Source organism: Schistocerca serialis, chromosome 3 (assembly GCF_023864345.2).
Source record: "Schistocerca serialis cubense isolate TAMUIC-IGC-003099 chromosome 3, iqSchSeri2.2, whole genome shotgun sequence".
Taxonomy (NCBI): domain Eukaryota; kingdom Metazoa; phylum Arthropoda; class Insecta; order Orthoptera; family Acrididae; genus Schistocerca; species Schistocerca serialis.
Window position 1 is genome coordinate 189,492,063 of NC_064640.1, and position 16,512 is coordinate 189,508,574.

Consider the following 16,512-nt stretch of genomic DNA (forward strand, 5'->3'; position numbering starts at 1 on the left):
ACATCTGAGGTCATCAGTCCCCTAGAACTTAGAACTACTTAAACCTAACTAACCTAAGGACATCACTCACATCCATACCCGAGGCAGGATTCGAACCTGCGACCGTAGCAGTCGCGCGGTACCGGACTGCGCGCCTAGAACCGCTAGACCACCGCGGCCGGCAGTGGTAAACATAATCTGTCCCCACATCATTAGGGATCGTCGTCGATACCGGTCTCTTTCCGCAATATTTGGGTCCCGAAATCGTGTTCCATGTTCCCCCCAGAAGCAAATCTGCCGAGAATCACTCCCTAGACCAAATCAGCACTTATCTGTGAAAAGAACTTCGGCCAACTGCTCGATCGTCCAGGTGGCAAGTTGACGGCTCCACTCTAGACGCTGCCTTCTGTGAATACGTATCAGAGGTACACGTACAGCTGGTCTCCAATAGTAAAGGCCACTCTGCCGAAGCCTTTTGTACACCCTTCGCCTCGATACAATGTGTCCAGTGGATGCTACAAGATCAGATGCCATTGCCGTGCAGTACTAAGGCAGTACTGTCGTGCCCTTACAGCGAATTAACGGTCTTCTCTTTCTGATGTCACACGTGGTCGTCCCTGCCCTGGTCTTCCGGATGCAGTTTCGGTTTCTGTAAACTGTCACCACGTTCGAGAAACAACAGTACGATTCACATTAAGCCATCGGGCCACAATAGTTTCCGACCGTTCTGCTTCCACTCCTCCTATGGTCCTCCACCGCAGTGTGTCAGGTAGGCGTCTTCTATGTGCCATACTTCACCGTCTGTGACTGTGTACACAGCGATTGTGGATGTGAGACTAGCCGGCAAACACTACCCCGTTTGACAGGTGCCGTGACGTCAGCGTTGGCGTGGTTGTCCGTGGACCGGAATGCCAACTCCCGTGCAGAACACGACCGTACGGGCATCTGGTTGGCAGGTTGTGTGATAATATCGTGAATTAGGCACAAGACGTGGAAATAGCGGTTTGTTGCTTCAATTCTGGACTCTACTGTATTCAACGATGAACGTTAACCTTTTATGAAATAAGCAAATCTGATATCTAGTGTGTTGTGTGTTGCAGTGCCGAGCCAGCCGAGGAACGTGACTGTCCTCCGAGTCTCTTCTAACTCTCTCAAGCTGAGCTGGCTGCAGCCCGAGAAGCCCAACGGCCTGATCACGGGCTACCGTGTTTACTACATGCACGCCAACTACACCGAAGTGCAGTCCATGCGCAACGTCAGCTCCAACAAGAAGATCGAGTTCGAGCTCACCAACCTCAGTAAGTTCACACAAACACCAATTACTATCTTTTGTCTGCCGTTTGCCTCTCATCTGGATTAGCGAACTAGTTCTTTCACTCCTTTCTGGTATATTCGTCTTAATGCTACAGTGCGGAAACCTGGTTAGCGGACCCTGATGTAGCTTCTTTCTAGCGTAGTTACTGAGGGACATAAAACTGCGTTTCCAGCGATAGATTCGTATCAACTTTTTATTCAGTATCATTAGCTACGAGTTTTTACCATAGAACGTTGTACCCTTAGAAGTAATTCCCTCTTTAATTTCAATGAATTTTAGATTTCTGTTCTAACAAATCCCCTTAGTGCTGTGGTAAGCTAAGAAGGCAGCTGAGTGATGCATGTTGGAGGGAGGTAGGTGTGTGCGTGTGTGTGTGTGTGTGTGTGTGAGAGAGAGAGAGAGAGAGAGAGAGAGAGAGAGAGAGAGAGAGAGATCACTTGCCCCCTCCCATCCCCCCTTCTCACTTGCCCTCTCCCTCCCTCCCTCCCTCCCTCGCACTCCCCTCTCCCACCCTCCCTCACACTCCCCTCTCCCTCCATCACTCGAGCTCTCCGTTCCCTCCCTCACTCGCCCTCTCCCCTCCCTCCATCCCTCTCATGCTCCCTCCCACCCTCCCTCTCCCTCACACGCGCCCCTCCTCCCTCCCTCCCTCTCTCACACGCGCCCCTCCTCCCTCCCTCTCTCAAATGCTCCCCTCTCCCACCTCTGCCTCCCACTCTCTCCCCTCTCCCTGCCCCTCTCCCTCCCCATCCCCCTCATTCTCCCCTCTCCCTCGCTCTCTCCCTCCCCATCCCCCTCCTGTCACTGTTTTCCAAGCGCGAGAGAATGTTCAACTCGCTCGCCCATGCGGTAACTTCTAACTTCGGACAGCATCGGCAGAATGACACAACTGGCTGGCCTCTCACGCAGTACACGCACCCTGCTGCGCATCTCCCCGCCACCTGCCTTCTTAGCTACACACTACTGCAGGGAAACTTTAAATACCTTAGTGCTTTAGTGTGAACAGTATTGTGTTCCCTAAAATCACTCTCCATACTGTAAAACATTTCTTATTGTTTTCTTTGTCGGACCCAACACTGATAATGAACTTGCTCAGAAAGTTTTTCGCGGTCTATCACATTTGTAACAGACAAAAAATTTATATTTGTATGTTGTTGTTTACATTAAGCTCACTGGACAAAAAAGTACCACCATAATACCAATAACGTGTGAAATCGACACGAGCCTTGCAAGCTGCATTTCGGTGTAGCGTAGACCAGATAAGACTGTGGATGCAGAGGAGGTATTGATGTCTTAACTGCTACCATTACTACCACCACCACAATTAACTCGTCGGGTCAACATGCGTGAATATCATCTACGAAATGTGGCATATTATTTGAGACACTGTCAAATGTTTTCAGTTGCGTTCGACTCTGGCGACTTCGCTGTTAGCCGGCCGAAGTGGCCGTGCGGTTAAAGGCGCTGCAGTCTGGAACCGCAAGACCGCTACCGTCGCAGGTTCGAATCCTGCCTCGGGCATGGATGTTTGTGATGTCCTTAGGTTGGTTAGGTTTAACTAGTTCTAAGTTCTAGGGGACTAATGACCTCAGCAGTTGAGTCCCATAGTGCTCAGAGCCATTTGAACTTCGCTGTTATCTTCAGATCTGGTGTTGCTTTATGCCAAAAAGTTACAGTTTTAACGTGATGAACGTGACAATTGCTATCTCTGAGGATTGTGCTGCTAGTGTACTACAGTCTTATAAAGTCGGCGCTCTGTAGCCTGTGCATGTGGGAAAAATTACAGAATTTGTAATAGAGTATCGACAAAGGGTGCCGTATTCAACAGTTTTTGCTAGCCCTGTATCATGCTAACGCCCACCAACAGCAGCCGTGCACACAGAAGACTAACATACTCTAGGAATAGTTAAAATAGTTGTAGTGTATTGTCATTGTCGTGGAGTAAAGAAGGGAATATGAAAAACATAAAATTAATTACAAACCAGTGCCCTGCATTGTCATATCGATACACATATCCAACGTCTGGTGTACACACAACACTGTACGTGCCATCTAAGAGGATTAAGTTGGTGACACACCACATTCCCATTATCGATTTGTGTCACAAGATCTCTGAACACAAAATAGGAATTAACGTACATGTTAGAAGAGCGCAAGTACATCATAACGCGAAGATCATGTTCATACGAGTGAAACAGCGTGGAAGCTTTAGTGGTTACATCACGTAACTAGCGCCTGCTTTATAGGAAATCAAGGAAACACGATGTATGTCGAGACGTGGGGGCTGCTGAGGTCATCGGTCCCTATGCTTACACACAGTTTAATCTAACTTAATGGGGGTAGGACGTCAAACGGGCCGACTTGGAGCAGGAGAGGCATCACAGGATATTTTAATTTCCAGTGTCTATACTTTTACAAATAAATTCATAAACTTTGTCAGCATCACCAGGAAGGATTCAGGATTCACACTCATTGCAGTGGAAGGTCGAAAGCGTAACGAAGTGATTTTTTTTACGTGTGAAATTTCATCATTTTTTCACTTACTAATGGCTGAATTTGTTGCTGTAGGTACACTTGTCTTCATAAGTTAGAGAGATTCTTCGTTGAATTTTGCATAGCATACATACCATACTTACAGGTGTATGAAACTCTAGAATTTATGTAATTTATGAAAAAACGAATGAGCTGTTATATTTTAAACTTCATGTTTAGAAAAAACACAAATTTTATAGTTGATTACCTCATTTTTTACCACAGCTTTTAATAGATTTGGGAAATTCTAGAGTTTTATACACCTTTAAGTATGGTTTGTATGCTGTGCATAATTCATCAAAGCATCTATCTTACTTATGAAGAAACGTGTACCTATAGCAACAAATGCTGCCATTAGTAAGTGAAAAAAAATGATGAAATTTCACATGCAAAAAAAATTACCTCGTTATGTTTTCGAACTTCCACTGCTATGAGTGTGAATTCTGAATCCTTCCTGGTCATGCTGACAAAGTTTTATGAATTTATTTGTAAAAGTATAGACAGTGAAAATTAAAATGTCCTGTGGCGCCTCTCCTGCTGCAGGTCGGTCCGTTTGCCGTCCTACCCCCCTTAAATTAACTTACGCTAAGGACAACACACACACACATGCCCGAGGGAGGACTCGAACCTCCGACGGAGGGAGCCGCGCGGACCGTAACAAGCAACAGAAAGCTGTTCGTGAATCGTAGCACAGCTGGTCGAATCACCAGACTGACGTACAAATTTGCAGTCAGGGCGCGTGGGATAACCACGAGAATGGTCCTGCTGTCATTCGAAATCGCACCCCAGACCGTAACTCCAGGGCTAGGTCCAGCGTGTGTAGCACGCAAACAGGTTTGTTGCAGAACCTCAGCTAGCCACCTTCTAACCAACATACGGCCATCAATGGCACCGAGGCAGAACAGCGTTCATCAGAAGACACAACAAACCTCCACCCAGCCCTCCAATGAGCTCTCGCTTGACTTTATTGAAGTCGCAAATGACGGTGGTTTGGGGTCGGTGGAATGCGCGCTACAAGGCGTCTGGCTCGGAGCTGTTATTGGAGCGCCCGATTTGTAACAGTTCGTTGTGTCACCGTGGAGCCAACTGCTGCTGCAGATGCAGTACGATCCGCTAGAGCCATACGCTGAACTCAGTGGTCTTCCCTCTCGGTAGTGCCACGTGGCCGTTCAGAGCCCGGTCTTCTTACGACTGTACATTCTCTTGAACATCGCTGCCTTCAGTCATGTACAGTGGCTATGTTCCTGCCCATTCGTACTGCAATATTCAGCTATTACACTACCTCGTTCAAACTCAGTGGGGTGTTGTTAAGGGGAGGTTTACTATCTTTGGCCCGAAAAAAGCATGTTTTTTGAGAATTTTTTTCTCGGGATGTGTCATAGATATCAATGTCAAATTTGGTCAAAATGTTTATTGATATTTCCTCTACAAACTGGAATTTTTTCGACCGGAAATGTCGAAGAGCAAAGGTGGAAGTGTCGTCGGAACGAAACAAAATTTCGATGTAGACCTCCAGGCGCGGTGTGACGCAGGTCAGCCGGCTCATCTGAAATCAAAATTGAGTTGACGTTAACGAAGCATATAAGATTCTTTAAGAGTTTACCTCGCTTAAGTTATTTGGACCATAGGAAACAAAATGGCGGCCATTTGAAAAAATAGGGTTTTTTTTCGTCGATTTTTCGACTTCGTCGGCTAAGTAAAAATATTTATGGTTGATGGATCGGAATAAAAGTGGTAAAACTCCTAGGCAATTTAGGTAGCTTCGTCTGAAACAAAGAATCATGCCAATCGGTTCAGTAGATTTGAAGTTACCAAATCGCGTGACAAAAAAACGTCATTTCTAGAAAAACGCGTTTGAAGTTTTGACTACATATAAATGCAATATTCTGCAAGGTACGTTCAATCTGCTATTCCGGGTCCATAAACTAGTCCTTCCTCTTCCTCGTAGAGGGCTTTCTGCACGATCTGGGCCATCCTGCGCTGCTCTAGAGCCGCTCATACGGCCGGTGACAAGCGGTTTTCGGCCGCTTGAATCAGGTGGTCGTCCGAATGCTTGGCGAATTGCGTCGAATAGAGTCCCAGGGTGACGCCCATCATTGTCGTGGTCTTTAGAATTGCTGAATACCCTTCGTTGAAGGTACTCACTGCCAGGAAAGTCTCAGTCTCCACAGTCAAATGGTTCAAATGGCTCTGAGCACTATGGGACTTAACATCTGAGGTCATCAGTCCCCTAGAACTTAGAACTACTTAAACCTAACTAACCTAAGGACATCACACACATCCATGCCCGAGGCAGGATTCGAACCTGCGACCGTAGCGGTCGCGCGGTTTTCCACAGTCTTCGCACCAGAATGAAAGTGCTTGGGGGCAAACTTCCAAACACACGCGTTCGAACTTTCATTTGAATTTTGTGTGTTTCCTCCCAAGCACCGGTACAATAACTCGTCCTCCGAAAGAAAAAAAAAACTTTTGCGTGAAAAAGACCGATTTCAAGCAGGTGCATTTTTTTGTTCATCCGCGAATAACAAACATTTCCGTTCTGCAGAATGAGATTTTCACTCTGCAGCGTAGTGTGCGCTGATATGAAACTTCCTGGCAGATTAAAACTGTGTGCCCGACCGAGACTGGTAGAAGTAAAGCTGTTAGGACGGGGCGTGAGACGTGCTTGGGTAGCTCAGATGGTTGCGCACTTGCCCGCGAAAGGCAAAGGTCCTGAGTTCGAGTCTCGGTCCGGCACACAGTTTTAATCTGCCAGGAAGTTTCATTTCCGTTCTGCATTCGGAAAAACTGTTTAAGGGTGGATTCCAAGCACTTTTATGGATCCAAAAATGCAATTTTTGAAAAATCGATTTTTTGAACCAAAAGATAGTAAACCTCCGCTTAATGGCGTCTTTATCGCCTTGAATGCATTCTTGACGAACATCAACTGTCCGTCCAATCTCAAAGGTACCTAACGCTCACGGCCGTTACAGAGTGTATTTAAAGCAAACCTGATTTGCATCCTCGTAGTGGCGCTACTAGCGCCACTCTTATGCGACTGGCGCGAAATTTGAATAGCCATTATCTGTGAGATATAGAAACAGGCCTACCAACTTTCGTTTATGTCGTACAACTCCTTCCTGGTGTTGCGATTTTTTTCCGTCAGTGTACTTTTACTGACTTCACTGCGGGGCATTGGAACTCACCCAGTTCTCAGAGTAGAATTCTACGAGCGGGAGAGGCTGCCTGTGAGCAGCAGGTAGGTAATCTTTTGATGCGATTTCCAATCTATCGCCTGAGCATCACTTTTAGATCCGAGCAAGTATATCACACGCTTTTGTTTCCAGTCTGGCTGTTTAGTCCTCTGCCACCACAATCAGTATGTCAACTGCGTAGGCTATGACTCCTGACACTTCAGCGTTTTCATTCAGAGCTGTTGGCAATGGCTAAGTAAGGCCACAGGAAATTGTTCCACATATTTAAATCCCTCTTTACAACTCATAGTGATTCGCCTCACTGCATTACTGAATGTTGTGCACCATTCCACAGTGCTCCCTTCACAATAATGTAGGAAGCTCTGATATAAACATTTTGGGATCTGTAGGTGTTTTTCCATGGGTTGGGAAGGCAGCACGAGAGCGCTTCACAAATGGTCACCTAACTTCAGTGGAAGGCTGAATAAGAAAGGCGAGTGCTTAACAGAGAGTCTTACAAAACTGCAATACTCTGCATTCCAGTATGAGTCACTAAACGTATCACTTCGTCGCGCAGTGACCAAGAGAGTAAAACTATTGAAGTTGAAGCTTACACGCACAATCATCGCCGACATGGACCGGGGTTCGATTTACCCTCCGCCAGATGTGCAGATGTTGGATGTTCATGTTGGATGGAGTAACGCTGACTCCCAACATCAATATTTACCCCGTGCGAAGCGATTTTTCTCCACTAACCGGGACACTGGATGACAGTTTCGGTTTGCCATGGCGTTTCGGTGCGAATGTGACCTAAATGCCTTGCAGACTCGGCTGTATTTTTCTGCTAAGCCAGTGGACAGTGTGCGAGGCTACGATTGGGAAATCTTCCACGCAACACGATTACCTTTCCGTTAGAGTCCGCACACCCCTGTGTGACGCAGGACTAATGAGGCCTCGATTGACGTCGTGAACAGGAGTAGCTTACAGTCCCCAAACAGTTTCTTCCCGTTCCACCTCAATCAACGAAGTTTGCAGGCGCGTGAAGCTACTATTAGCTGTGACACGGCAGGTGATAAAATTTTTGTCCAGTGACCTTAAGTACATTTTTAATATTTTTCTGCTTGGTTCTTACGTTAAGTGCTGCCCACGCACGCGGGTTGCAGTATACATCATAAAGGTAACACATTTGAACAATTTGCATGCTTATTATTTAAATGACTTGTTATTATGAATTTCAGATGTGTAACTGATAATAGTTCGTAACTTTTTCTCTGTTCTCAAGTGCACATGTGAACGCTCAGAGTTCGTCATGGGTTACATACTTTATATCACGTAAATCTGAACAGTTAAAATATGTGAACATTCTGTACGTAGATTCCAAAATTGATATTTGATCCAGTATTAAAACATTTGAAAAACTTACATCCATTTAGAATCTCTTGTGTCTTGAACAGTAGAAACGATTATGAAATGTAACATAATAGCTGCAGCTGCCACAGAACAACTCGTGGTAAAGAAACCAGTGTCATAAATATACCTGAAAAGAAACAAAAAATGGTAGACATTGAGAACTGCTACGATTAGTGTATTCTTCGGAAGAACCACTCTGACGAAGCACAGTTTAGTCCTTCGGAATAAATTAGATTTTAGATCAATGCTCCTCCCAACTTTCGGGATGTCTTCGTAGAAAAGAACGAAATTCACACCTTTACACAGGCATGTTCTTTTTCAGTATTAACAGAAGATGCAACTTCGGTGGAAACATATTTTTCACGTGTTTGAAACTTATAGAACGGCATAACGGCATCATAAACACCTGCTGTGACGTGCACGTATTTATCGACACCCAGTTTTGGTCAAATAAAGTAATAAAGATTACAGCAGCTTCTGGTTGTTGCGTGATCCCGTGCAGCTCTGTTCACAGAAAACAAAGTCTCAGAAACTACACTGCCCGACAAAGTAAGGCGCCCAGAAGGGGGCGAGGAAACGAAATGTAACTTCATGGGTTGAGAGGGTATTTGATGTTATTTCAGTGATTGAAAAATCGAGTCACATTTATAATGAAATTGGCAGTATGACCCAACTGCTCATTACGAAGTTGTACCCCATATGGTCTGGATTCATGCACCGATTCTGTTAGGAAGGGTGTCACAAAGCTGTTGTTTCTTCTTCTGAGGCCAGCTGATTTAGAACTGTTGCAACTGTTTCTTGATATCCTGGATACTGGCACCGACATCTGAGGTGGTCCCACACACGTTCTATCGGGAAGAGATCTGGGGACCTCAACATTACTCATACGGACCATAGAGACACGTGCCAAGTTTGTAGGAGCATTGTCCTGTTGGAAAATGGCACCAAGATGCGGTCGCAACATACAAGGGCACAGGATATCCATGATGTACCGTTGCGTCACTACCAGATGGGACCTGACGTCATACCCGATGGCTCCCCACACCACGACGTCGGGCAGTAAAACCGTTGTGCCTGTCGAAAACATTGGAAGAATGGTACCTATCCCCAGGTCGCCCTCAAACTCGTCGACAATTGTCATCCGAGATAGTGCAGAACAGCGATTCATCGCTGAACAAACTGCGCCGACATTCATCAGCAACCCATGCTTCCCGGTTACGATACAGCTCCAAACGCAACCGTTTGTATTGTGGTGTTAACGGCAGCATACACGTGGGATGGTAATCGCCTACTGCACCTGTTGCGAGTTTCTGACCAGTGCTGCGGGATGACACATAATATTGCACGGAGTCCATTATATGTTCTATGATGGCAGGTGCAGATGTGAAAGAGTTACTATGTGCTCGGTGCATCATATGGCGATCGTCCCTTGTGGTGGTCAGACGTGGTCGAGCGGAAACTTAACGGCCAGTATGTCTGCCCTCATGTTCCCATGCAGTCGAGTTTCGCGCCACTGTCACATCCGGATGCCCCAAAAATCTGATTACTGCACGATTCGACCAGCCGGTCAAACGTGACCAACAGTGAGGCCCATTTCAAATGTCAGGTGGTGGTAACATTGTGTCACAAGAGTACACGGAATGTCCGAATCCTTCATAGTGCTCACTCAACATCTTATATCCCTACCAGGCCTTGTAACAAATCTAAACATGAACAGAACTAATGCATTCTAGTAGCCATTCTACCTGACGCAAAGAATTGAAACTATAGTTGTTTACACCCCACATGAACCATGAACCATGGACCTAGCCGGTGGTGGGGAGGCTTGCGTGCCTAATCGATGCAGATCGCTGTACCGTAGGTGCAACCACAACGGAGGGGTGTCTGTTGAGATGCCAGGCAAACGTGTGGCTCCTGAAGAGGAGCAGCAGCCTTTTCAGTAGTTGCAGGAGCAATAGTCCGGATGATTGACTGATGTGGCCAACATCAACCAAAACGGCTTTGCTGTGCTGATAATGCAAACAGCTGAAAGGGGAAACTACAGCCGTAATTTTTCCCGAGGGCATGCAGCTTTACTGCAACATGGAGAGCTTCGTCAAACCAGTCTCTGGACTGAATACCACAACAACAACAGCAACAGCAACAGTTGTTTACATACCCGACGATGGTGTGTACGTGTACGAAATGACATTTACATCCGACCATGTCTTCTGGGTGCTTCACCTTTTTTGTCAGGCAGTGTAGTTAAAATCGCAAGTATTGTTTTCTTGTGTCAAGGCGCTATATGGGAGAATGTATTCTTCGTTCGCTGTTAGGATGGCAATTCCTAAACGTAGCGACGTCGTGTTCAGTTGAATTGCATTCATTTAAATGAAGATGTCGTTGTCAACCAGAGAAAACTGGCATGAATAGCTAATCGTGCAATGTAACGCACGTGTCGTGACTAACGATAATTCGCGTCATCAGTCGGTTTAACCATTTAGACCATCCTCCATCAAATCCGTTCCCTTAGTGGTGCTACTCACGCACACCCCGTGGGACACTTCTGGTTGTAGTCATCGGAAACCATACGAAGAAACATCTATGTCAGCGAAATTTTGAGTGAGGTCTGGATGTTTGCTCGATACACTCTTGGCTTAGATGAGTGCTCGATAAAAACAGGGAATACGTTCTCGAGTGCCAGTCTGGCACAAGTTTTCACTAAAGACGATATAATCATTACAACTTCTGTTATGTCTCTGGGAATCGTTAATGTCATTAAGGGGTCACATAAAAGAATGAAAGACAGGTATTCCTGACAGATTATAGCTGTTGGTCCGGTTGCAATTCCCAGAGCACTGCCTTGTACGGGCATTGCTCTTAAAGTCCTGGCCCAGTGCACAGTTGTAATCTGTCAGTTACAGTGCATATACCGCTGCAGTATCAATGTTCCTTCGATATCTGACTATTTGAAAAACAGAACAGGTCGCCACCTCTAAAGCCCGTTTCAACGAAGTAGTGATGTCAGGGAGTTCGGTCAGTTAGTTTGTGATACTTGAACGCTCGTGGGATGTGCTGTAGTGATTACAGTTACTACTTTTCTTTCGGACTACCACATCATCCTTTATGTAACTGGTAATCATATCTGGGCCTTTCATCAATTCGCCCGTGGTACTAAAATCTTTGATCTCCAGCTATTCCAAATTCAAGCCGCCTGTGTTGATAACTGGCATTCAGTTCTCGTATCTACGAAAGGCACGGAGACGCCCTAGCAGTGTGCGGCTCTCGTTCTGTCACAGCTTACGTCGTGTGTTTGTACAGCGAGATAAGCCCAAATAGCTCGTTCCTGTGCACAACATCTAAGTAACTGTTGGGTCCTAAACCTTGGCATGTGATGTCAAGCCGTTTCTTATTTGTTAACCTCATTTCGAAACTTAGGTAACTATTATTCGGGATCTGAACAAACACTAAAAATATTGCGTGAGCAATTGCAAGACAGCTAACTTAATACACTAGAAGAAATGACTGCAGGCCTTACACTCATGCTGAGCTCTTTGTTTACAGAATTTATACTAGACTTTGTAACACAAGCTATCGGCCTGCGAATTTTTAATATTTTTCTGTAAGTCATGCTCCACATCTTTAACAAAAAACATTTTTATGTATAACCACCAAGACACTGCTAAAGTTTTCGTAGTTCTGCAATGAGTTTCGACGGTCTGCTATCATCTGGCAGACTTCAGAATTTTGAAATGGTGTGTACCACACGTCCATAGTTTGAAAATACGTTGTATACCTATTTAGTGCTATGAACCTAAATGGGTGTGGAATGTGACATGACATCATGTAGCCCAGAGCTTATGCCATACTCCGGGCCCATTTACGTCCACAGCACTAAATACACACATTTTTTAAAGTTAAACGTCTGTGGCATACTCCATTTTAAAACTCTGAAGACTGCCAGATGACAACGTACTGTTGAAACTAGTTTCAGCACAATAAATATTTTAGCAGCTCTCTGGAGGTAACACGTAAGAAATGTTAATATACTTTCAAATTATAAAAGTACGTGAAGCGTTCTTCTGCTTAGAAGAGTCTTGTACTTTTGTGCATTGAAAACAGTTTTGCTTTCCGTTGGGAACGAAAACTTATGCAAGACCATAAGGAAGTTTCACGGCATATGCGTAGTCTCGTGAATATTTTTCTTTATTATTAGCTTTAGGTTTCATGACCACACAGCCATCCGTAATTTGTGTATATATGTAAACTTTTATTAGTTTGGAGTTTTATTTATGTAGAATGATATTAGCATATTAATAACAGTATTACTGTCATTACAGAACGAAATTATTAAATTCATTTACAAAATAGTTGTATAGTTATTATTAATTTGTAGTAAAATTCGCTGTGCTTATGCACTACAATGTGTGTGTCCATTTTGTGTTCTGTCATGTTCGGTAGCCGGAATCATTGCTCCAGACGATTCTTTTCTTCCTCTCAGTTGGTCTCCCTCCGATGCAAACTAAGAGTGGCATTATTCGCATTTGGTCTCGTAGTCAAGATCTTCTTCGGATCGTCCCTGGATCAAAATGTCTTTCTAGCTATGTTACAATAAAATTACTCCTCTTGTCTTATAAGCAGGATCTAAATTTTTCACTGTACTATAATATGCACACTCAAACTCCTTTAGAACTATGTACAGAAGTACATAAATTCTGGTGTCTTGTTATGCCCAGTAGAATGGTAATGTAGTGAAGTAGTAGACCATTGTCATCAGTTGTTAGTATAATCATCGACTTTCTTATTAATTACCTTAACATAGCCATACCACTGATATCTGTAGGAGTTGGATAAAATACTATGAACACTTGCCCAAAACAGATAACCGTTATTAATAGGATGTAGGCTCTCCTCTTGCATGAGTTACAGCTCCTATTTGACACGTGATGGGCGAACACTAGTCGTGCACGCAGTCAGAGGACTGTGTGCCCACTCCTTCTGCAAAACTGTCGCTAATTCAGAAAAGTTCTCGGAGGGGGAATTCGATTGGTTGCACACGAGTTCTTGCATTTGATCAGTGTGTTAATTAAACAAGGCTCTGACAATTACAGAACTGTGATTGTGAGCATTATTGTCTTGGCGCACTGGTCATTCACCAGGGAACAAAGTTTGCTCTACTGGATGAAGGTGTTCGTCAAGAATACTGATATACACTGAAGGGCCAAAGAAACTGGTGTAGGCATGCGTATTCAAATACAGTGATACGTAGGCCTATACAGGCAGAATACGGCGCTGCGGTTGGCAACGCCTATATAAGACAAGAAGTGTCTGGCACAGTTGTTAGATCGGTTACTCCTGCTACAATGGCTTGCTATCAAGATTTAAGTGAGTTCGAACATGGTGTTACTGTCGGCGTACCAGCGATTAGACGCAGCATCCCCGGGATAGCGGTGAAGTGCGAATTTTCCTATACGACCATTTCACGAATGTGCCGGAAGTATCAGGAATCCGGTAAAACATCAAATCTCCGACATCGCTGCGGCCGGAAAAAGATCCTGCAAGAACGGGACCAACGACGACTGAAGAGAACCATTCAACGCGACAGAAGTGCAACCCTTCCGCAAATTGCTTCAGATTTCAATGCTGGGCCATCAACAAGAGTCAGCGTGCGAACCATTCAACGAAACATCATCGATGTGGGCTTTCGGAGCTGAAGGCCCACCCGAGTGCCCTTGACGACTGTTCGACACAAAGCTTTACGCCTCTCCTGGGCCCGTCAACACCGACATTGGACTGTTGATGTCTGGAAACTTGTTGCCTGGTCGGAACGAGTCTCGTTTCAAATTGTATCGAGTGGGTGGACGTGTACGGGTATGGAGACGTCGTCATGAATCCACTGACCCTGCATGTCAGCAGGGGACTGTTCAAGGTGGAGGAGGCTCTGTAATGGTGTGGGGCATGTGCCGTTGGAGTGATATGAGACCCGTGATACGTCTATATACGACTCTGACAGGTGACACATATGTAAGCATCCTGTCTCATCACCTGCATCAGTTCATGTTCATTGTGCATTCCGACGAACTTGGGCATTCCAGCGGGACACACGTCCAGCATTGCTACAGAGTGGCTCCAGGAAGACTGTTCTGAGTTTAAACACTTCCGCTGGCCACTAAACTAGCCAGACATGAACGTAATTGAGCATATCTGGGATGCCTTGCAACGTGATGTTGAGAAGAGATCGCCACCCCTCATACTCGTACGGATAGCCCTGCAAGCAGGATTCATGGTGTCAGTTCCCTCCGGCACTACTTCAGACATTAGTCGAGTCCATGCCACTTAGTTTTGCGGCACTTCTGCTTGCTCGCTGGGTCCCTATACGATATTAGGCAGGTGTACCAGTTTCTTTGACTCTTCAGTGTATAATCCCATCCTGTAACACGGCCATACAGGGAAACAAATGGGGGCAAGACCACAGTACGACATCAGCATCACAGAACCCTTTCATGCTGTTCGTTAGGACGGCGTCACTCAACGTCATAGGCTTCTGCTGGCATTCTCCGTACTCAGATGCGTCCGTACTGTAGGAATGATGTGAATGACGATTCATTTCAGCAGATGATATTCATTCTTCCATTATTGTTGGTTCGCTGTGTATTTTAGTGACACAAATTTCTACTATTCATGCTGTCCGCGTCGAATAGTTTTTGATGATACAGCTTCCTGTAGATATGTATTCACCCCACATATTATCTGGGATGCTGTTGCCAAGGGCTTTGCGGCCACGATCCGATTCCAAGCCGCTCTGTCAGCCAGCTTCGATTCTCGGCCAATATGGTGTTCTTCCCTGTTTGACGTAGATTTTCATTAAAGTCGACACCGATAATGGTGTCTCTTCAAGTGTGGGAGGTCAGCCACAATGAAGCTGCCTACCGCTATCTCACTTAATAAGAGACTGGGGTGTGTACATTTTATCTCCCCAGGCGGCAAGCTTCAACACTAGAAAATGTGGTGGTATACGATAAGTTCTCTGTTGTTATGTGGGTGTTCAGTTTTTTTGTCCAGCCACGTATGTTTGCAGATTTCACAATGTGATTGATTATGCTCACGTGGATAGTTATTTGGTCATTTGTTCCTTTTTTGCCCACTAAGCAGCAAAGATTTTTCCGGAGCACTCTACACAAAAGTGTTTGCAAAGCTGTATACAAAATTGTTCAGTAGATCGAGAACACAGGTATTTAGGATGCGCACATGTGTCCACCTATGTCCTATTGTGGTGTTGGATGGCATCCAAGATTGTGTGTGCTGGTGTAAATAAAGAAGAATCGTCAGGCACGCATCTAACTGCTCGGTTCTGCGAGTCATTACTTGGTCTACGTTTGCGTGTCTACTGCGCGTGTTTCAGTTTTTCCATCAGTTATTCCAGCGGCGACAGCTTCACGTTTCATGACTGCTTCGCACGACCTAGACTGCCTGGGGAGCTGCATGCAGCAGTTGCATACCACCAAACATTCGCTCGTCTGCATCGGAAACTACGACAAACTGTAGCTCTCCGTGCCAACAAATATTTCAGTATTTTGTCTGCAGCCAGAGAAGTAGTACACACTACGTGTGAAGTCTTTTGTCGCCAAAGACTGAGTTCGGTGAGCCAAAGTTTGCATCTATCACAAATTTGCATCACTGTTCTCTCTTGTATAAATATATTCACACAATTCTTCAATATTCTAGATATATTTGCGAGGCGTCTACCTTACGAAGTGGTGTAATTTTAATAGTTTCGTCTTATTATCTAAAATAATTAGTTGCTACAAATACCACACGCTTATGAAAACTGAGGAAAGTTTACTTTTTCCCCTTGGCGTTGCGACAGAATTTTTCTACTTATCTTGCTGTTTATACTACTACTTAGTAGTAGTCTCCACTCGATATGTGCATTCTGGTCCCCAAACCGACCCACTCCTGTATTCCTTAACTTTTCCTAAAACACTGCAGGTCAAGGCAAAGCTTTAATGAAACAGGCAAGATGTCGTTTATCGAACGGCGTTAGTCATTGTAGGACATATTTTGTTGAAAATAATTCGCAAAATGTAAATTTATATGTAGTTTTTTAAGTTTTCTGCTTTAAGG

At 44.9% G+C, this 16,512-nt stretch overlaps 1 protein-coding gene across 2 annotated transcripts in view; it reads left to right on the forward strand.

The window, feature by feature from the left end:
- Positions 1-16,512, forward strand: part of LOC126469893 (tyrosine-protein phosphatase 99A-like) — a 483,039-nt gene that overhangs the window by 254,120 nt on the left and 212,407 nt on the right. The window contains exon 2 of one of the 2 annotated variants that reach the window (XM_050097234.1): positions 1,080-1,277. In XM_050097234.1, the coding sequence (XP_049953191.1) occupies positions 1,080-1,277 (198 nt within the window). Of the gene's footprint in view, positions 1-1,079; positions 1,278-16,512 lie in introns of those variants that run through there. The other variant, XM_050097235.1, reaches the window with a different exon arrangement.